The sequence below is a fragment of the Porites lutea genome, chromosome 4 (assembly GCF_958299795.1).
Source record: "Porites lutea chromosome 4, jaPorLute2.1, whole genome shotgun sequence".
NCBI lineage: Eukaryota > Metazoa > Cnidaria > Anthozoa > Scleractinia > Poritidae > Porites > Porites lutea.
In genome coordinates, this window is record NC_133204.1 from 40,647,408 (window position 1) to 40,669,446 (window position 22,039).

General features: G+C 37.1%; 1 protein-coding gene across 1 annotated transcript in view; it reads right to left on the reverse strand.

The window, feature by feature from the left end:
* Window positions 1–189: 189 nt before the first annotated feature.
* LOC140933586 (ubiquitin carboxyl-terminal hydrolase 47-like) overlaps window positions 190–22,039 on the reverse strand; it is a 75,988-nt gene continuing 54,138 nt past the window's right edge. Inside the window, exons 19-29 of the mRNA XM_073383191.1 lie at window positions 8,628–8,736; window positions 7,908–8,012; window positions 7,087–7,185; window positions 6,229–6,337; window positions 4,910–5,025; window positions 4,508–4,627; window positions 3,148–3,280; window positions 2,690–2,758; window positions 1,351–1,442; window positions 574–657; window positions 190–381 (exon numbers count right to left, since the gene is read on the reverse strand). Of these exons, the coding sequence (XP_073239292.1) occupies window positions 271–381; window positions 574–657; window positions 1,351–1,442; window positions 2,690–2,758; window positions 3,148–3,280; window positions 4,508–4,627; window positions 4,910–5,025; window positions 6,229–6,337; window positions 7,087–7,185; window positions 7,908–8,012; window positions 8,628–8,736 (1,147 nt within the window). The 3' untranslated portion in view covers window positions 190–270. The remainder of the gene's footprint in view (window positions 382–573; window positions 658–1,350; window positions 1,443–2,689; window positions 2,759–3,147; window positions 3,281–4,507; window positions 4,628–4,909; window positions 5,026–6,228; window positions 6,338–7,086; window positions 7,186–7,907; window positions 8,013–8,627; window positions 8,737–22,039) is intronic.

Genomic DNA, 22,039 nt, shown 5'->3' on the forward strand with positions numbered 1-22,039 from the left:
TACATCAAAATTTTCTCTATAGAAAAAAAGTGGTCTTGAGTGATTATAATGGTAGCCATCACACATTGAATTTTTCAAATGTTCTAGAGGGGGTCAGTAAATTACCCCAGCCCAGGCCATGACCTCCTTCCTCCACTCCACCACAAAGATTTTGTTTTGAATAGAGTTGAAACAGCAAACAGTATGCCCAGAAATCAATGAAATAATAATTACGGTACTTTTTCCTGAGCATACTGTCTGCCTTTTAAGAAAGTTTATTCCAACCCTATTTTATTTAATAAGGTTTGAAAATAAACTTATCTCCTTTTCAGCTGGAGTCAGCAAAAACATTTTCAGTTGATGCTCCCCTTCCTTGACAGCACGGCCATATTTGACTCGCAGCTACAACGGAAAATAATGTCAGTAGTAATAACAGTAATAATAATAATAACAACAATGACAACAACAGTAGTACTAGTATGATAATTATGCTCTTACAGATTGTCACTGGCAAGTTCTTGAATTCAATGGATGAAATCCCATCAAAAATAAATATGTACAGTACACACAATATTAAAGAAACAGGGAACATACCTTAGAGTTATCAGCAAAGTTTGTCAAAGAATCTGACAAATGGGTGTATTCAATTTCTTGGTTATTTGAGTAAACTCTATAAACCTGAGAATAATGTAAAATTATTATTCATTCAAAATATTTTCCCAATTCTGATGGGTAAAAGCACTCGCATAATTCACCATAACCAGTTACTGATGACCACATTTAGAAGAATTTTGTGTTTAACGAGGAGATGACGTTAAAAATGCAGCCTGCTACTCGTTAAGGCACCGTTAACCGAGAAGACCTGAGGACGAGGTTGAGTTGTTTTGGCTGTGAAAAAAAACAGGCGAACATTTCACTTGTTTCAAGAGTAAGAACTACAGCTGGAACTAGGCGAAATAATAGCTAAAAACATGGCAAAAACAGCAAGAAGACAACTCAGAGGGCAACATCTGTTATTTGGAGAATATTTGCGGAGCTGGACAAACCTAAACGTACACTATTGAAGATGAACTTAACATCGATGCAGGTAAGCATGTTTTAGCTATGTTTTTAAAATAGGAATTATTTCAGTTGAATCAATAATAAAGCAATTGATGAATTCGGAGGGAATTAATGGAATTAATAAAGCAATTAATGAACTCAGAGAGTGCTATCCACCTCAGCTGATAACACCCTCCTCGATCTCCATAATACTTCATAAGATACTCAGCCTCATTCATTAACTGTTAAATATTATTACTGGAGTTTGAGTAAGCAGGGTTTTACTGTACTTGCTTCAGAAGAAGGAATTTCAATTACCAAACAACTTACCCTAAAAAATTCAGGAGAGCACTGTACATCATTTTGTAGAATTTCTTTCAGTTTTTCAAGTTTGATTCTCTTGTCAACAGAAAAAAGTTTTTCTGACGGTAAGAAAAGAAAAATAGAAGTCCCATTAAATAAAGAATGCATCCATAAGGTTATCCAACCTTTAAGCTCATGTAATGTAATTTTTTGACATGCAAATTATTCCACATACAGTAGTCTCCTTACATTTCTAAATAATAGCAATAGAACTACACATTAAAAGAAAATAATTTGCATAATAATTTGATTACTATTACTCCACTAAAAAAAGGTCCAGTTGAGGAACATGACAATTATCATTAGTGACAAGGTATAGCTGCATAGTTTGGCAGCCCATATTGATTCTTTAAACCTTTCAGGACTGTAATAATCATTGCACAAAGTGTCATTTACTGCTATATTCTTTTTTCTGGCGACCAATATTTTAAACTCATCTGGCGACCATTTTGTAATTTTACAGCACCAAAAGGTGACTTCTTTCAATTTGAGCTTGGTTCAATGGGTTCGTTTTCAAAAAAAAAAAATGTCTGTGTCAGTGGGCAGGTATAAAAAATTGGTTTTAGCAACGGCAGAGTTGATATATACTATGGTCCGTTTACCACAAACGTAAGAGGATTGAAAAGCTGGCCCAGGTTGTTCAAACGTTGGATAGCGCTATCCACCGGATAACTCACTATCCAGCGGATAAGTATTACGGAAATCAATTACGCTATCCGCTGGATAGTGATTTATCCGGTGGATAGCGCTATCCGACGTTTGAACAACCGGGGCCTGATGTTTTTAGCATTAGCCCTTGGTCTGAGCAAATTAGTTTACTGATCTGACAAAAGGCTAACCCTCAAATAAATAAATCAATCAATTTTATTTAAGCTCGATAGTGTGAGGCGTGGTTGCCCAATCTCCCGAGCCAGGGGCTCATGTATTAAATGCTCGAGCATTCCGGATCGAATTGGAATTTAGAAATGTTGGTTTTTGCGGAGAGGGGAAAACTGGAGTACCCGGAGAAAAACCTCTCGGAGCAGAGAAGAGAACCAACAACAAACTCAACCCACATATGACGTTGAGTCCGCGAATCGAACCCGGGCTACATTGGTGGAAGGCGAGTGCTCTCACCACTGCGCCATCCCTGCTGCCCGAATAGTGTTAGCTTTTCATATTTCAAAAAAACCTGCAAGTAACTACATGTAAAAAAACTGTTAGCAAGTTCAAATTTCTAGGAAATAAGAGGCAGTAGGCAAAGATTTGGCTAAACTTTCAATAATAAAGCCAGAAAGCTGGCATATGCCTGTTTTATGAATATTACCTTTTCCCTTTCCATTTTTGTCAGCATCAACAGCAGCCTCAAATATATATCTACTTGTGCTCTCTAAATCTAAATAAATGAATGTTATCAGAGTTGTCAGAAAGTTTTGAAGTAAACAGCTGAGTTGTCAAAGTAAGCAGCCAGTCCAGGGATAGAGAAATGCCAAGCAGAGTAGCCGGCTGACACTAACCAAGAAGGCGTGATTTTTGCAGGCAGCCGGCTTTTTTTGACAACCCTGGTAATAACCATATCATGGTTATACTCATAACATGATAGCCACCAACTCAGTTGAGCAAAATGTTTTCTCACTTCTTTTGTTTTCCACTAGCCTATTCATTAAAAAAATTAATTATTGTTCACTGAGCAAAGTTGGTTTACTGACCCCTAAGGTTCCTTTTAAAACTACAAAAAAAAGGTGGAAAATTTTGTTCTGTAAGAAAAACTCCTGGTAAACCAACCTGACGGTTTCTTGGAGGGATCAGGCAAAAAAACACAGAGCTGAATGGTGTGCTGATAAACATCCAACACTTTGTACAGCTGAGATTTTTCAAAGGAGAGACCTTCCTCCAGTGATGATACTTCAACAAACACCTACGAGTACAAATAAAATCATGCCTTATTACAGGAAATTAACGCTTCATGACATTAACAGAAATGTCAAAAATTTGCGTTAATTAATTATAAAGCCATTAATTAATTGGAGCATTAATTTCCATGACCTTAATTTCCATTATTTTAACCCCAAGTTGTCAATACACTTCTGACATTCCTTATAGCTAAGGAAGAGGAGTATTTATTAATCAGGTTGGAGATCTGCCAGTAACAGTGAAACTGTCAATAGCTCTCTAAGTGGCCAGATTTCTTCACTTGACCCCCTTTGTACGTTTAGGGAAAGAACCACAAACAAAGTTTCCATTTTGGATTACACGTTTAACTGTTCCTGTCGTCTCAACAAGTTTTGTTTCTTTGTGAACGTCTTGTTAATTTCCTTCACTTTCCGCTGTTACCCTCTCTTTCGCATTAATTTCCTTTATTTGAAAGTCATTTCCACTGAACTCATGTCAATCTCCAATAACTTAATTTCGTGGTGAGTTAATTTCCTATAATTTGGTATACTGTCAGTAGAAAATCTGAGTTATTTTATCAACTTGGATGACTCGAACTAGGTCCCATTTCTCCTGGATTTTACCCCACTTTTCAGTCACTTTTACTCAGTTAACTCAAATTCGGAAAACTTAAATTCTCCGCCAACTCAAACACAATACCACAGGAAACTTGTTGGTGGTGTTGCAAAATGGTGGCTGTTTTCTCAGGTTTTAGTGCTCTTGTCACTCCACCACCCTCGACCTCAAACAAACAAAACCCCTAAATTTTAACGTTTCAAAAATCTTCATACAACAAAAAAATTACAGTAATTATTTTCTAAGATTTATCTTCCATACATCCATGCATTGATTTCCTTCCTTGTTGTCCCTAAAGTGATACATTAGCCCACAATCCAGCTTATTGAAAGGTGAGAAGCTTTAATCTAGGGTTAAAATTTAATCCTGCACGATTGCAATTACTTTCACATAGATTGCTTTCAACTGTTATTTTGGGTTAACACAACTAGGCTTTTGAAGAAAAAAGTGGAATAATACCTCATGAACCCCAGTTACACAAAACCCTAGATTAGTGTGAACCAGCTTTCCAGGAGCTCAGCCCAGATAAATAATCACCTTTTGATCAGAAGTGATTACTGGTAATACAAAAAGTATAATAATTGATCTGTCAATTGAATAATACAATAATAATAATACTATTGTTCAACAGTTTTACCTTGTTAGATTTGAAGAATCCAAGGTCTTTTAATACTTTACTGGGGTTGTTTAGCAACTTAAGTTCACTGTATGTTCCTTCAAACACTACTCTCATAGTTTCTAAGGGCAGGCTAAATTTCTAAGGAAAGAAAGGCATTTTTCATTATTTTAAGTTTTATCTTCCACTCTGACCTTTTTGCTGAAGATCAACACTAACAATGGCTCTATTACATCCCTAAAAAATACAACAATGTGACAATAAACAGAATCCTTCAATTTATTGTTTTCTTGCCCAGATTAGAGCTATTGTTGTTGAAACCTCAGCAGGGTTGACAAATTTCAGTAAGAAAGCAAAAATGAAATGAATTCTGGTAGCTGAAGTCAAATGTCATCATCATGAAAAAGGCCTGTTCCCTATTACCTCATGAATGAGACTGTAGAGGTCTTTCACAGTCCAGCTTAGCAGTGGTCGTACATTAGTGGGTGGAGCAACTTTTTCTTTTTCAAGATCAACAACATGAACTTTGACAGTTATTCCTATAGAGATAAGAGACAATACTGACGTTGATATATGATGTTCATCCTTTGCAGTCAAAGTAACTGGAAGGTCATAGGTTCCACTCTGGTTGGGAGTACCCAAAATTAATTATTTACTTCCACGTCGCCTATATCACTGACTGAAAACATCTTTTCTAGCAGTTATAGCAGCCAGTTGTGGGATCAGCAGTTACAGGTACTAGGTAATATTCCATTATGGTTTTCTTACAGCTGACCTGCATTGTCAAGAACGTTTCAGGATTTTTGGTTTTTCTGTGAAGTCAATCAAACTGTTACCGTAGCATCCACCAGGTTTGTCAAATAATATAGGCAGCAATAATGAGCAGCATGTTTTTGTTTTCACCCTCCCATATCTGTGTTTCTTCTGGATTTGGAAGCTCTATAGGAACAATCTAAACTTGCCGTGTTTCAGTATAAAGAAGACAAAAAAATTTAGAGCTAAGGTAATTTAAATTACTCTGCTTTTCAAAAAGTTCAAAAAGTTCAAAAGCAATTCAAAAAGCAATGAACCTAGAAACACACAAAACGGATCCAAATCCACCAATCACAAATCATGACCTTTTGTTTCCTAAGAGGTCCGCTAAGATGTGAAGGCGAGAAAGCGCCGATTCTTCAGAGTTTGACTGACGTGGTAGAAACACCCAAAGACATTTTTGACGTTGCAGGTCGCGTGATATCTGAAACAGCTGTAATTATAAACCATAAATAAAATATTATCCTTTTAAAAATTTGGTAACTTAATTTGATTGTAATATCAACAAATAAAGACCTCAGTCAGCCAGCCTCAGTGACCTCAACCAAATGTTCAAATTAATTTTAGCAGGAAGACCGCCTCTTGTTTGGTAACCTAGCAAGGTTATGTTTAGGCTACAGGCTGAAGGGGGGAAACAAACAGTTCAAAACTACAAAACTGACATCAGGAAGTCCCTACAGGTAGTATGCATCCTAACAAAACTTTACAAGAGGTGGTCTTCAAGCATTGGTATAGAATCTCCACCAAAGTAAATTTAAATTTTAGGCTGACGTCACTGAAAATGGTCTTAAGACGTTTATCTGAAGACGTTTTGGAAAAAAAATGAACTCTTTAATACAGATATAGATATTAAGTACAAAATTGTAACAGCCAGGACTCAGTCAGATCAGATAGTTTTACATAGTCACCAGTTGACAAAGGTTACTAACCACCATGTTTGTATACAGAAAATTTTTCATGGGGCTTTCTTGTTTCAAGGAGGAGGTCAAACATGTAGGACTGCTTCACTCCACAGAGGACCTTTCGCATTGGATCATTCTGCAATTGGCAAAAACAATATTTATGACAATACTGCTAGTGCCTGGAAAAAATTAGCTAGTAAAATCTACTTAAAATTTGGACAAAATATGCATTGATTTTTTTGGTACAATTACTCATTTTTTTGAAAACGTTCTTAACCCATTTGTCCTAAAACTTTTCTGAAAAAGGCCTAGTGAAAACTTTGCAAAACACTGTTTATGAGTCAGGCACTGGGCTGCCTTTTGTTCCTGGTGCAAAATACAAGCTTCCAAAGTTTGGGCATCCACAAAAAATAAAAGTTTGACTTTTGGGTATAAACAAGACATGGCTGCCTTGACAATTACCTTTGCTTTCTTTCTTCACTGCTTGTTACACTTTTCTTGCACGGTTTTGTTATTTTACATTCTGGTGTGACAGGTTTTTGGAAAAACTTTTAAGGATTCTAAGAGTGCATGAAGGAAGTGGTTTTTCATTGGATTTTTTAGGTCAATTTACGTGACATGTTCTTTTTTTGCACATTTCTCGAACCTGTTGTGACGGAATCGTGGATGGTTTGAAAGATCTCTTCAATTCTACCAGTTACATGACAAAGTGGTACCGTGGACAAAGATCCTAACGGGCGGAAATTAGGGACTCCGCCTTATAACTATGGCCACTCAAATCCACCACTTATAATGGCCACCTCGTTGGTAAGACCAAACTCTTATGGTCTGATAGTAGCTACATTAGAAGGGTCCTTGCCCGAAGAAATCAACTCTGACACTCACCTCTTCTCCATCAAATGACCTTTCAATGTAGTCATAGTATTCATCATACTTCACAATTCTGCACTGTTCAACAGGAAGTATCTTGCCCAGAAGGAAAAGCTAGTCATAGAAAAATAACAGTTCACTAACATTATTAAAAAACCACTCTGAATCCACCGCAACAAACCTTTAGGACAACTTGTACTGAATATACTTGCATTTCTTTATCTATGGCTAGAATACAACAAAGAACACCTGTTCTAACATTCTGTCTTGACACAGGAAAAATGTGACCTTGATTTATAGTTCTGCTGAGAGGGTTATATTTTCATACTCTCAAGGCTGTGCTCTAAGGTAAATTGAAGGGAACCCAGTGCTCTGAACCTGTAAAATCAAGGATGCTCAGCATATGATTTGTATGATAACACTAAGATTTTGTAGTCACCCAAGTGCAAAAGTTGGGCTCCAGGGGTTACTAGAAGCCAGAACACAGCCCTGACTCTGTATATTATTAATATGCTGCTGACCATTTTAAATTCAACTTCAAGTATAAGAAGTACAAAAATTTTAAGGTTAAGCACTACAAGTTCCCCTAGTATAACATAATATTAAAATATTAAAACACCATGAAAATACATGTACTTTGAAACTACATGTCCCTGCTTCCTAACTTCAGGAGTCCTTATTGGAAAGGGTTCTTCACTAAGAGGTGACCACAAAGTGGAAATTCACTAATTTAGAACAACTGACAAACTGCTGGGTGTTAAGTTCAACGGAGGTGTCTGTCTTCGAGAGGCATCTGTCAGGGAGAGTGATGCTGTACAATCTTAACTCTCTCTCACCTTATGTGCAATGGCTACCGCCTCATTCAGTGTGCTATCCTTATGAATTTCTAAGTTTTGCTCTAACATTGTCCTCCTGATTGGATGTTCACAAAAGATCTTTATCTGAAGGAATCAAAACAAAAGCAAGCAGATCAGATAATAAAACCATCATATGGCTATCTAGATCTCAGCAAAACTTGCACAAACCTTAATATTTAGCCCTGTTCCCCTTACATTTGCAGTCATTCATCTGATAATACGCCATTTGCCACTTTAGAAATGAGACGGGAACTGCGCCAAGTAAATTTATTTCTTTTTTCCACAAAGACTTCTGGGACTGTTACTAGGGACAGGAAAAAAACTGGCCAATAGCTGACGAGCACGTCCCCAGTAAAGACCCCAGAAACAATTGTGGGACGCATTTTGGTTCCAGATCCCTTCTCGTTTCCATAGTGGTGAATTATTGTCAGGCAAACAATTGAACACAGGAAGAGCAGACTCAGGTGTATGTATCAAACAATAACTGAGGGGTAAGTGTCAAAAAACATAGCTCTTTAAAAATAAGTCATGGATCCCTTCTCCCTGAAAAAGGGAAATATTTGGCTTTTTTAGGCATTCAACATTGATAATCAAGGCTTAAAAGAGGAAGACTCCCAAACGAATTTTCTGTGGAACGCTAGAGGGCATCAGATCTTAGTGACAACCCTGAGAATCATGCGACATCTTATCTAGCTGTACCTTGCACATGGACCTTTCCATTTCTCTTCTCTTTCTTTCCACTTCTTCCAAATACCTCAATTTGTCATGTTGCTCCAGGAATTTAGCATTTCTTTCAGGAGCGACCTGCCTGTACATCAGCATTTATGCATTGGTAGAACTCCAATGATTATTAGAGAGAAACATTTAGTGCATGTTATCCAAATGCCTTACTGAACCTATATTATCAGAACTTGAAAGGGCTGGGCACACCGCGCACATAATCTCAAATCCGAAAATGTGAATATTATTAATATTAGACAAAGAAAAACTGGATAAATTATTAACGGCATGATTGCATAATCAGGAGACTGGGGCGACCATGTGCGAGTGAAGACGTGGATGTTTCACTCCCGTGAACTTTTTGTCCTTTCTTAAAAAAATTTTAGTCCTTAAACCTAGTCTATGGCTCAAAGTTGTAAACGGAAAACGAAGGCTAGCGTTAGTATCAGCTCCGATAGCGATATTTGCTCTCCGGAAGGAAAAAAGGCTTGCAACAGTCCTCGTTCGGAACCGAACATTGGCGTAGTATTTAGCGAGGACGATCAAGTTCTGGAGGCCCTGAACATGACAGAAAAAATCGCGACACAATTGGAACGGATCTTCGAAATGCTCGCAGGAGTAGAAAGCAGGTTACAGAATCTAGAAGGTATATTTGAACGTTTCTCCGCTTTGGAGAAGTCGGTTAATAAACTCGAAACCGAGCTAAATAAGATTGGCGAGAAGACAAGAAAATTGGAAGGCGAAGTTAACGACCTCAGCAAGTCAATGGAATTTGCAAACGCCAAAATTGAAGACCTAAAGAAGAATGATAAGGAAAACGAAGTCAAAATCCAGGAACTTGAGGACAAAATATTGTACCAAGAGGTGTACAACAGGCGAGAAAACTTAAGATTCTTCGGTTTTCCAGAATCTGCTGATGGAGCTGAGAACACGCATGAAGTTGTACGAAAATTCCTTAGCGACGAATTGGAGGTGGAAAACGCAGCAGATATTGAATTCCAGCGAGCTCACAGAATAGGAAAGAAGAAGACGGGCGAAACTAGACCGGCGATTGTTCGTTTTTTGAGATTTCCAGAGCGTGAGCTGGTCTTTCGAAGAGTACGCGAGCTGGCAGATGATATCGACATTAAGGTCTACGCGGATTTTCCTAGAGAAATAAGCGAAAGAAGAAAAAAGCAGTGGCCACGTCTCAAAAAAGCAAGAGAGGAGGGAAAGACTGCTTTCTTTAGCAAACCAGAACCCGATAAATTGTTTCTCGATGGACGATTTGTTCCCTTATAGACAAATCTAGGTTTTTGGACTTAGTTTATTTTATTTGACTTTGTTTATGCTTTTCATCAGTCTGTATTTGTATAACGGGAGTGGCATGTGTAGGTTAGAACAATTGGGTGTAGTTGAAACGATTGTCCCAAGCTCTGTGGCAGCGTCTTATAGGTAATAATTACCTCGCCGCCTTTTTTCGCTCTTTCTTAAAACTTCGTTGTGTAATGTATTCTTTGTTTGTTTGTTTTTCTTTGTTTTCTTTGTTCTTTTGTCTTTTCCTTTGTTGTTTTTTGTTTTGTGAGTATTTGTGCGTTTTGTGTGTATTGTCTACGTACGTGTTGTGTGTTTTTGCACCTCAGTTGTCACCTCTTTTCAATTTTTTGTACCACTGCGGTGAAAATTATTTGTATGCGCATAATTTATTTTTTCTTCCTGATCCCATTCATGAAAGAACTTTTTGATTTTAAATTACTTTCTCTTAATGTGCGAGGGGTTCGAGCCGCTACGAAAAGGAAAGCCCTTTTTACCTGGCTAAATGAACGGAGGTATGATATTATCTTTCTTCAAGAGACCTATTCCACTGTTGACGTTGAAGACATTTGGAGAACACAATGGAGAGGTAAGCTCTTTTTTGCTCACGGCTCTAATCATAGTTGTGGAGTGATGATTCTAGTGAGAAGTGACTTAGATTTTAATCCAAGAACTATTAGTTGTGATGACGAGGGCCGCTCCATTATAATTGAAGCTGAAGTCCAAGGTTCGCCATTTTTGTTTGTAAATATTTATGCTCCAAACAAGGTTCAAGACCAATGCCGTTTTTTTGATAAGTTAAACAAAAATATTGAAGACCGCGTCGTTAATGAAGAGCTTAGAATTATTCTCGGGGGAGACTTTAATGTAACACTCGACTCTGATCTTGACTGTTCCGGTGGTAGACCTTTTAGAAAAGATTCTGTAAAACACATACAAGACTTATGCTTGGATTTTGATTTGGTTGACATTTGGCGCATACGAAATCCGGACTCTAAACGCTTTACGTGGCGTCAAAGAAATCCTTTCATTCAAAGAAGACTTGATTATTGGCTGATTAGCGATGTATGCCAAGACGACATTGAGAAGTCCGATATCATTCCTTCGATAAATTCAGACCATTCGGCAATTTTTCTCCATTTTAACAGCATAGACAAACCAAAACACGGCCCCTCTTTCTGGAAGTTTAATGCTAGTCTTGTGAATGACGACGACTTTGTCGCACTGATAAATGAAAGTATGCCTTTGTGGTTAGAGGAGTTCAAAGACGTTATAGATAAAAGGCTGTTGTGGGATTTAATTAAGTACAGGATTAGACAAATTACAATAAAGTATAGCAAAGAAAAAGCATGTGAAAGGAGAAGAAAGATCTCTGATATTGAGGCTTCTTTGAAGATTTCGGAAGAGAGATGCGGTAGTTCACCAACTCCTGAGAACCAGGAAGAGTTTGAATTGTTAAAAATGGAATATGATTCTATCTATGAACAGATAGCAAAAGGTGCTATAATCCGATCGAAAGCCACTTGGTATGAAAAAGGAGAAAAAAGCAATAAGTTCTTTTTAAACCTCGAAACACATAAGAAAGCTAAGAGTTCTGTCCGTAAGGTGTTTGACGATAATGGAGTTCTTATCACGGATCTTAAAAAAATATTGCAAAAAATTCAAAATTTTTATTCTAATCTTTGTGAGCGTGACCCTCTTAGCCCATCTGAACACACGTTAAACTCTTTTTTAAACAATCCTGAAATGCCAAAACTCTCTGATACTGATGTTCAAATTTGCGAGGGAAAATTAACGGTTGAAGAGTGTTACAAAAGTCTTCAGCTGTTTGAAAGTAACAAGTCACCAGGCAATGACGGACTAACAGTCGAATTTTACAGGGCTTTTTGGGGCCTCTTAGGACAGCTATTAGTAGACAGCTTAAACTACTCTTATGATCATGGTGAGCTCTCAAACTCTCAGAAAGAAGCCATTATTACCCTAATAGAAAAGAAGGACAAAGACAAAAGGGACTTATCAAACTGGAGACCGATTTCGCTTATTAATGTTGATGTTAAAATCGGTTCAAAAGCCATTGCTAAGAGATTGGAGAATGTTTTACCAAACATCATACATTTCAATCAATCTGCATATGTGAAGGGTAGAACCATTTTCGATGCGGTCAGAACCATAGAGGACGTTATGGAATTCTCAAAGAGATACAGTATTGACGGAAGAATGGTTTGTATAGATTTTAAAAAAGCTTTTGACACAGTTAGTAGGGACTTCTTATTTCGAACGTTATCCGTTTTTGGTTTTGGACAATCTTTTATTCAATGGATCCACACTTTTTACAAGAATGTCTCTAGTTGTGTCTTAAATAATGGCTTTGCAACTTCATCCTTTGCAGTTGAAAGAGGAGTAAGACAGGGAGACCCTCTCTCTGCTTACTTATTTATTATAGCATTAGAAGTTTTATGCGTTAACATACGTAACAGTAATGACATTCGTGGTATTAAAGTCGATAAAGAAGAGATCAAATTAAGTCTTTTCGCAGATGACCTGACTGGGTTTTTAAAGGATGACCTCTCTCTAACAAACTTTCTTAAACTTATAGAAGATTATGGAACTTGCTCTGGCCTAAAGGTTAACCACGAAAAGACAGAGCTCTTGCTACTAGGTAACCAAGCCTGTACCACACAAGAAGCCGCTCTGAACAGCATAAAAATTAAACGATCAGCTAAAATCTTAGGAGTACATTTTACCTATGACATTCAAGCAAAACAAAAGCTAAACATCAATGAATTAATCAGCTCCATCCAACTTAAGCTACGAATCTGGAGGTGGAGGGATTTGACTATCATAGGGAGAATTCAAATTGTCAAAACCTTTATTATCCCTATCTTCTTATATCGCACGAGCTTGATATCATTGGATAAAGAATTTGTGAAAGAAGCGAACAAAATTATCTTTGATTTTATATGGAAAGGAAAGGATAAAGTTAAACGCTCTGCACTTATCAGTGATATCGAAGATGGAGGACTTAAAGCCCCACATTTAAACTCCATAATTGAAACACAAAGAATACTTTGCTGCAAGAAATTGGCAAATGATCAACCGAGTGGATGGAAAATAATCCTTTTGCATTATCTGAAACCTGTTGGTGGTAAATTAGTCTTATGTTGCGACTTTGATTTGAAGAAATTGACTATCAAATTACCATCCTTTTATGAAGAATGCTTAAAATCTTTTGCAAAGTGCTCTGCGGTAAATAGTTTAAATATACAGGATTTAAATGGAAAAGACTTGTCAGAAGTTATCTTATGGAACAACAAATCTATTTGTGTTGGTGACAAGTCTGTGTATTTTCGAAATCTCGCTGAGAAAGGGATCTTTCGAGTGGGTGATTTAATCTCGAATAAACATGAACTTATAATCAAAAGCGAGTTGAGAGTCTTGAACCTTTCGCCGCTAGATGCCTTTAGGCTTGTCTCTTTAATAGACGCTCTACCAACTCAGTGGCGTGAATCGTTGAAATCCTGCATCTATACAGGTGACACACCATTCAATTTGCGTGATGAGATTAAGTTACGCTTAAATGGTCAAATTGTTTTACTTGAAAAAGCGTATTCGAAAATTGTTTATAAAGAACTTCGAGACAGAATCGTCACTCCACCAACTGCTAAACTAAAGTTTGATGCTAATTTTGTTAATAACACTTTGAACTGGAAAAAAACCTATAGCTTGCCATATCGTGTTGCCTTAGATACAAAGACTCGCGAATTTCAGTATAAATTATTAAACAGATGCCTTGTGACAAATACCTTCTTATGCAAAATTGGTATTATACCATCTCCAGCGTGCTCCTTGTGTGGTGAATCGGACGAATCCCTCGAACATCTTTTCCTGTCTTGTCATTATACTAAGAATTTCTGGTCTGAGGTTATAAAATGGCTTGTTGATCATAAGGTCAAGATTGAAAATCTTTCAGACAAAGATATACTGTTTGGTATTATTGGATGTGAGGATGAGATATTTGTGAATCATATTTTATTACTGGCAAAACAATATCTATACTCTTGTAGACAGAACAAATGTCCTCCCTCCATCAGAGTTCTTCATTCCAAAATTAATACTGTCTTCTTAATAGAGACAATGATCGCTAAGTCAAAAAATAAGTTGGAGACCCACAATATGAAATGGGGCAAATATAAAACTGATAAGCATACGATCTCTTCTCCGCTTACTTCATTTATTATTAATCTTTATTTTTGATTTATTTTATTTTACTTTTTTCATGTAAATAGAAAAGAAGGTACCTGGTTTTTGTTTCGTTTGTCTTCTTCTTTGTAAGTATGTAATTGTGTGTTAGTCTGCGTTGTATAATGTTTAGTTTTCCTTTCCGTTTTTTGTATTTTTCCTTACGTGTTCCGTGTTCATAAGTTAGAATGTAAAAAAATGTAAAACGTAACAAAACAAAAATTCATTAAAATACAAAAAAAAAAAAAAAATGATTGCATAATAGAATATCAGATATAAAATCGAGTTTCTACTGAACTGTAAATAAACAGTTCATATGTGCAGAGGGTTTTACTTCAATAAATAATATTATTAAAGTGAGAATCAACCCTTAAGAAGGAGCTACTTGACACCTTATTACTTTTGAACCTCTTACTTGCTAAATGTATAAACTAGGAGTAATCGGAGCTTAGGCGAACGTGTTCAATGTTTGTAGGGGTACAGGTAGCAGTTAAGGGGGATAGGGTGGATGGTTCGATTCGTGCGATAGATAAATATTATTACTGCATATTTGAACGTTACTAAGGGTTGCGTACAGCCAAACCTCTATTTAAATTGTGCATCATTATGAAAAGGTTGTGTAGGGTATTAATATTGTATGCTTTGTTTTAAGTGCTTCTAATTTGAGGAGACAGTGGCTTGAGTGTGTCGGGCATGTAAATAGAACGTTTTGTTTTACTCGTGCAATAGATGCTCTACAGAGCTAAGTTGTTGAAGGCTGATTAGCGCTTTAATAATCCGGTTTTTTTTGTTGCTGTTGTTCAAAAACATTTCTTCGGAACATAGGCACGTTAAACGTGCATGAGCTATTTTGAATGCTTCAGTGTAACTTTAATGCTTCGGTGTAACCTTACCAAGAGTGATGAATCGGCTACCTCTTTCATCCTAAATGTAGATTAGGTTTTTGTCCAAAATTGCGTATTGCGGTACATAAAGGAAAACGCGAAACGCTCAGCTGAGTCGATCCTCAAGCAATATGTTCACTTTCCTCTGTCTTTCCCTGTTACATCTGGTGCAAGTTAAACAAATCGTTAAAGTGAAATAAATTTCTACTCACCAAATGTTGATTAGAAGGAAAACTCTAAGGTTTCCTCAGAGTTTCTTAAGCCAAAATGTGACTCATCGAATACTGAATAGTTACGAAATACCAGGATTTTTATCATTGTGGTAGATGGTTGCATCATCATAATTCACGAGGTTTTCACGTGCGATTCTACTCAGTGAAACAGTCTTTAACTCCGACAACTTATTTCTTCATGTTTTAAAAGCTATTGCTTCTCAAAAGACAAGAGCTTTTTTTAAGGCATTGGCTACTAAACGAAACAGGTCTTCATACGTTCAAGTTACTATTATTATTGTGAAAAGCCACTCTGCATGAGATGTACTGTCACACAGCTGGCACGTGAAAGTGTTGGACTTTGCCCCCTTTCGTGGTTCGTACGTGAAAGAATTCGAGTTATGACACAGTAAACTAGTAAACAGAATTATAAAAATAACTCACGCACACAATTTGCACATGAAGATGTTGGTCTTTGGCCCTTTTACAATTCGTACGTAAAAAAACGCAAATGTTGTTTACTACAAAATTTTCTCAAACGATTTTAAGAAATCACCTCGGCTTCATCATAACATCTGCAATTAAATTATGTTTCATGCAACGTCAAGGTTGATAACCTAACATTTATCAACATTTGTGAAACAGTCTTTAACTCCGAAAACTTATTTTTTCATGTTTTAAAAGCCATTGCTTCTTAAAAGACAAGAGCCTTTTTTAAGGCATTGGTTACTAAACGAAACAGGTCTTCATACGTTCAAGTTACTATTATTATTATTGTGAAAAACCAATCTGCATGAGATGTACTGTCACACAGCTGGCACGTGAAAGTGTTGGACTTTGCCCCCTTTCGTGGTTCGTATGTGAGGGAATTCGAGTTATGACACAGTAATCTAGTAAACAGAATTATAAAAATAACTCATGCACACAATTTGCATGTGAAGATGTTGGTCTTTGGCCCTTTCACAATTCGTACGTAAAAAAAGGCAAATTGTTTTACTACAAAATTTTCTCAAACGATTTTAAGAAATCACCTCGGCTTTATTACAACATCTGCAATTAAATTATGTTTCATGCAACGTCAAGGTTGGTAGCTTGACATTTATTAACTTCCAAGAAAATTATCAAACTGCCGAAATATATTTCTACTTACATCATGTTACTCCACTCAATATAACAGTATCTAATTATTGTGTCAACTAGCTTCTTCCAATTTTATTCCCTAACGCTACTGTTTCTACTTAAGTTACGCATCTTTACTAAATAGAACGAAAAAGGTCGGTTGAACTTTGTAAGAGAGAGGATAATATTTTTAAAGCTTGTTTACAGGATTAACGATACTTGATACAGCTTTCAAAAAAATAAGCTGCCTTTTAAACTTCTAAAACCACATTTTATAGGGCGCATACTTTCGAATTAAAGTCTAAATCTAAATATCAATTATTGCTTCATTGGAAGAGATTTGAAAATATATGATCTTTTATACTCTACCCAGTTGTAGCAGGTGAAACAGAACTCATACTGACGTGCGTTGTACCGATAGCCGAATTAGGTCAGAAATGCCTCGAAGCAACATCCACACTTAAATATGAACCCTTAAACAGCTGCATCACTGTTCACAGCATTTGAATCATGAAGATATTTTATGTAATGCTTCCAAACACCTGTACCCACAATAAAAGACGAAAAAATTGTGAAGGATCAAGATGGCGGTCTCAAAGTGCCCTTGTTCGACCTTTACCAATGCCATGTTTAAATACATGCCAAGATCTCATTGGTTCCTAAGCATCAACTCATAGTACCTTCAACCTTATTGGCTCTTGCAACAAACATCCCAACATACAAAGCCACAAAGATACAAAGCCACAAAGATACATACGCTCACACCACTGACATATGAGCTATTTTTTCAAAATAGCTCAATAATTTTCTAGGTTATTTTAAAGAGCATCCAATCATCAACTTGTTGACAACATAGGCACGTTAAACGTGCATGAGCTATTTTGAATGCTTCAGTGTAACTTTACTGCTTCAGTGTAACCCATCCTCGGAGACCCAGGGGCAGTTAGTCGGGTCGATAAAATGTTCGTGGTGAAAGTTTACTGTATGATTGAGACGAGCCCCTGGGCACTTACTCTTACCGAACCAGTTCCAGAAGCGTTTGAATTGCCTGCTTCTGATTGGCCAGAAAAAAATTTTTCTGGCCAATCAGCGAAGAGAAGCTGCCGGGTGACTCTCGTGTTTTCTTACACGACGTAGTTTTCCTCATCGATGGCCATAGTTGCGTAGCGCGTTCAACGAGGAAAGTTTCAGAACAAAATGTTAACAATCCGCAAAAGTGCAACCTTTAGCACGGCTACAAGAACCAAACACTCTCCGATGAATTTTTAGGGCGGATCTTTCCAAGGTATCGTAAATTTTTATTGCTGATACGATACGCGATGCATGACTTTCACTTTCCACACCTTAATTTTCTCACATTGTCTAGTATACAACACCAAGCTTACATTTAAGATGTCCATGTTCGTTACACGACTTCTGAAACTTTCTACAGCGTGAAAATTTCCGTTGACGGGCCACGCAACTACGTCGATTGATCGTGGGAAATGCCGGCTAACTGCAGTGCCTTCTTCTTGCTTTCTCTCCAAACTCCTTTCGAAACTTTTAAGCTTAAAAGCTTACAGCAGTTGACCGTACGAATTCTGCTGAAGTTGATAGTAGTGTTAACTTTAGATTCGAGGGAGACCTCCAGCAAGCGCTTGAAGAATTAGAGGGCTTGTCTTTGTTTCCTGTGGTACAGTGGTACAGTTCAAAGCGAAGCAAAGATTTATTATTGAGAAGATTGTGGAAAGAAGAGATGTTTTTGGGCAATTGATAGAAGAGTCTAACCTTCCAAATGTTGCCTATAAGCTTGGGGGTTTAAAAATCGTTAGATGCTAAAGGTTATAAATTCCCTAGTAATCCTTTGGTCGTAGTGATTTCACCTCTCATGTCAATTGTTGTGGACCAGGTTAAGTACTCGAGGTCACTAGGAATTCAGGCCGCTTTCTTAGGGGAAAGCAAAACAAAAGATCAGTGTTACGGCCCATCGTCGTACTCGTACTCGGGTAATTAAAAGCCCCGTGAGACTGGACCTGTGAGAGTAGAATAAATTATGTAGATAACACGTCACGTGACTTCCTTGCTAGTCGCTCGTAGATTTGTTGTAAGTCGGGTTCCCGGGCAGTACATCAACCTGTTGTAAATCGGTGTATTGTAAATCAAGCGGATTAAAGTTGTGTTCAAGTGTTCAAGTTTGTATTCCATCGCTTCCTTAACAATCAGAAATATTGAATGGATAGGGAGCGTTTTCTTTGTTGTATGGAAGCCCGGAATCATTAACTGGGGAACAAGAAATTCAGGGCAATGTTCTTTAAGGAGTTTTACCAGAAGAATCCCGTTGCAGGTACATACAGCTGTTCATTGGAAAGTATGCTGATTTGTTTACTAGGAAGGTTGCTACACTGAGTTGATTGTGGGGAGCTCTGAAGGGGTAAAATGAGATGTTGTTGCTCTGGAAAAATGGGATTTAAGTCACTGGCAGGGGGATTCTATCACTGAGAATGGGAAAAAAATGTAAAAAATGGGAATTGAGGGTTAAACAGTTTCAATGGGATTGATATCCCCCTTTCAGGACCCTCATTATACTTAACAGAAGATCTGGCTTTTATTCAAGGATGTTCAGTAATCTTATGTCTAAAAGCTGACAGACACTTCACAAGAATTATCATGTTTTTTTTGTCGCCATTTATTGACAATTGAAAGGTGATGAAGTAAGCCTTGCGACTACTTAATTAAGATAATAGTGCAATTGAACATTTACATATTATAAATGGAAAAACACCCCATAATACAGAACTACAGATGCCATTACATTAATTTTATTTTTAAGCTGTTGAATTTTTTTTTTTACTTTTTTATTGGAGTTCACATGTCTACCTATAATACTGCTTGAGTTATGTATATACTAGGGAGCTGTAATATTTTATTTTATTTTAATTTGTTGATTCTTTCTGTCCCAAAGGGTTTGTTTTACTAGGTGGCCAACAAGTATACTTGAGTTTATTATTTGAAAACTGTCTAGAAAAACGGGGTGTGCATTATATTCGGGTGCACATTATACACAAGTAAATATGGTATACCTACACATAACATACAAAAACTGTTTTCCAACACTCTCTGGAAAAAGGGAACAGTGCTGAAATTGTCTCTTACTGTTTTCGATAATTCTAAAAGTCTTTCTTCTTTTAGATTTCATTAAGCGTACAACCTGTAGAAGAGAAAAAACTCCTTCCTTTTTTGATGACAGTAATGAAAACAGCAGAATCATTCCAAGCCACTTATGTTGCAACATCAGTGCCAAAGACTGTTAGTCTACTTAAAGAAAATCAATAATCTGTGACAGAAATTTCAAGAATCAAATCTTCACTGCTTGTTTTCTAGAATTTGTATTCTCTGATTGTCTTCTACAGGAAACAATATTTGATAATTGTAATAAGTTATGTTCTGTGGAAAGTATTTTAAAGACACTGTGTGGAATGGTGACCATGCAATGAAGATTTTTACCTTTCTGAAGAGGGTGTTTAAAGATTTAAAAATAATTTTCAATGAAGAATATTATTGTCAGATGAGGAGAATTATGATAGGGAAGTTATGAAATATCAAACAAATGCACCAAAGGAAAATTTTTAATATTGCAGCATTATTTTTTCAAAATAAGTCCAATCTTGTACCATCAATTCCAAGGGAGTTAAAACAATGGCACTGTGGATGTGTTTGAGGGGGTCAGTAAGGGGAAACATCAAGTCAATCATAGATAAATAGTTTGGCAAAAAACCACATATCATGTGAAATTACTTTTATACATGTATCTTATAATAAAAATTCATTTCTACTATATTAGCCATAATTCTAATCACAGTGAAGATTAACCCAGGTTCTCTTATGGGGTTTAGTAAGCCAGAGACCCAGGTCCTTGAAATCAAGAGCTGAAGTTGGATCTTTGGAAAGTGTCCCTATTGCTTGGTCTCTTCTCCCTGGAATTTCCTTAAGAGCGTTCACTTCTTGTAAAGTTTTAGTGACTACAAAAATATCTATATAGACATCCCACCCTTCCACGATTTCTCAACTCTGTACCTACACGTGTCACACACTGCGCGTTTATCGCCCTCCAAAACTTTCACACCAACCACTTTCAAACATTTTCGCAAACCCAACTTTATTTTTTTTCTTCACTTATCCGTAAAAATAAACCCACACAACCTGCAAAAATCGACCTCACTTAACAAGTCAGGATTCAGCACATAACCGGAAAGATATTTCGAACTAAACACAACGGCTGTATTTAAAATACGTACGGTAAGGGATCGAGTTTGGGGGGAAAGCAAGAAGGTGCGCGCACTGCAGCAAGCCAGCAATTCCCACGATCAATCGACGTAGTTGCGTGGCCCGTGCAACGGAAATTTTCACACTGTAGAAAGTTTCAGAAGTCGTGCAACGAACATGGACATCTAAAATGTAAGCTTGGTGTTGTATACTAGACAATGTGAGCAAATTAAGGTGTGGAAAGTGAAAGTCATGCATCGCGTATCGTATCAGCAATAAAAATTTACGATACCTTGGAAAGATCCGCCCTAAAAATTCATCGGAGAGTGTTTGGTTCTTGTAGCCGTGCTAAAAGTTGCAATTTTGCGGATTGTTAACATTTTGTTCTGAAACTTTCGTCGAGAAACTTTCCCCGTTGAACGCGCTACGCAACTATGGCCATCGATGAGGAAAACTACGTCGTGTAAGAAAACACGAGAGTCACCCGGCAGCTTCTCTTCGCTGATTGGCCAGAAAAATTTTTTTCTGGCCAATCAGAAGCAGGCAATTCAAACGCTTCTGGAACTGGTTCGGTAAGAGTAAGTGCCCAGGGGCTCGTCTCGATCATACGTAATATCATACAGTAAACTTTCACCACGAACATTTTATCGACCCGACTAACTGCCCCTGGGTCTCCGAGGATGCAGTGTAACCTTACAAAGAGTGATGAATCTACCTTTTTCGTCCTAAATGTAAACTGGGTTTTTGTGCGAAATTGAGTATTGCCGTACATAAACAAAAAAGGCGAAACGCTCAGCTGCGTCGATCCTCATGCTATATATTCACTTTACTATGTCTTTCCCTGTTACATTTGGTGCAAGTTAAACTAATTGTTAAAGTAAAATATATATCTACTCACCAATGTGACTAGAAGGACAACTCTAAGGTTTCCTCGGAGTTTCTTAAGCCAAACTACGACTCATTGATTTCGAGTAGTTACGAAATACCAGAATTTTTATCATTGTGGTATATGGTTGCATCATCACAATTCACGAGGTTTTCACGTGCGGTTCTACTCAGTGAAACCGTGTTTAACTCCGACAACTTATTTCTTCATGTTTTAAAAGCTACTGCTTCTTAAAAGACAAGAGCCTTGTTTAAGGCATTGGTTACAAAACGAAACAGGTCTTTAACGTTCAAGTTACTATTATTATTCAATTGTGAAAAGCCAATCTGCATGAGATGTACAGTCACACAACTGGCACGTGAAAGTGTTGGACTTTGCCCCCTTTCGTGGTTCGTACGTGAGGGAATTCGAGTTATCACACACTAATCGAGTAAACAGAATTATAAAAATAACTCATGCACACAATTTGCACGTGAAGATGTTGGTCTTTGGCCCTTTTACAATTCGTACTTTAAA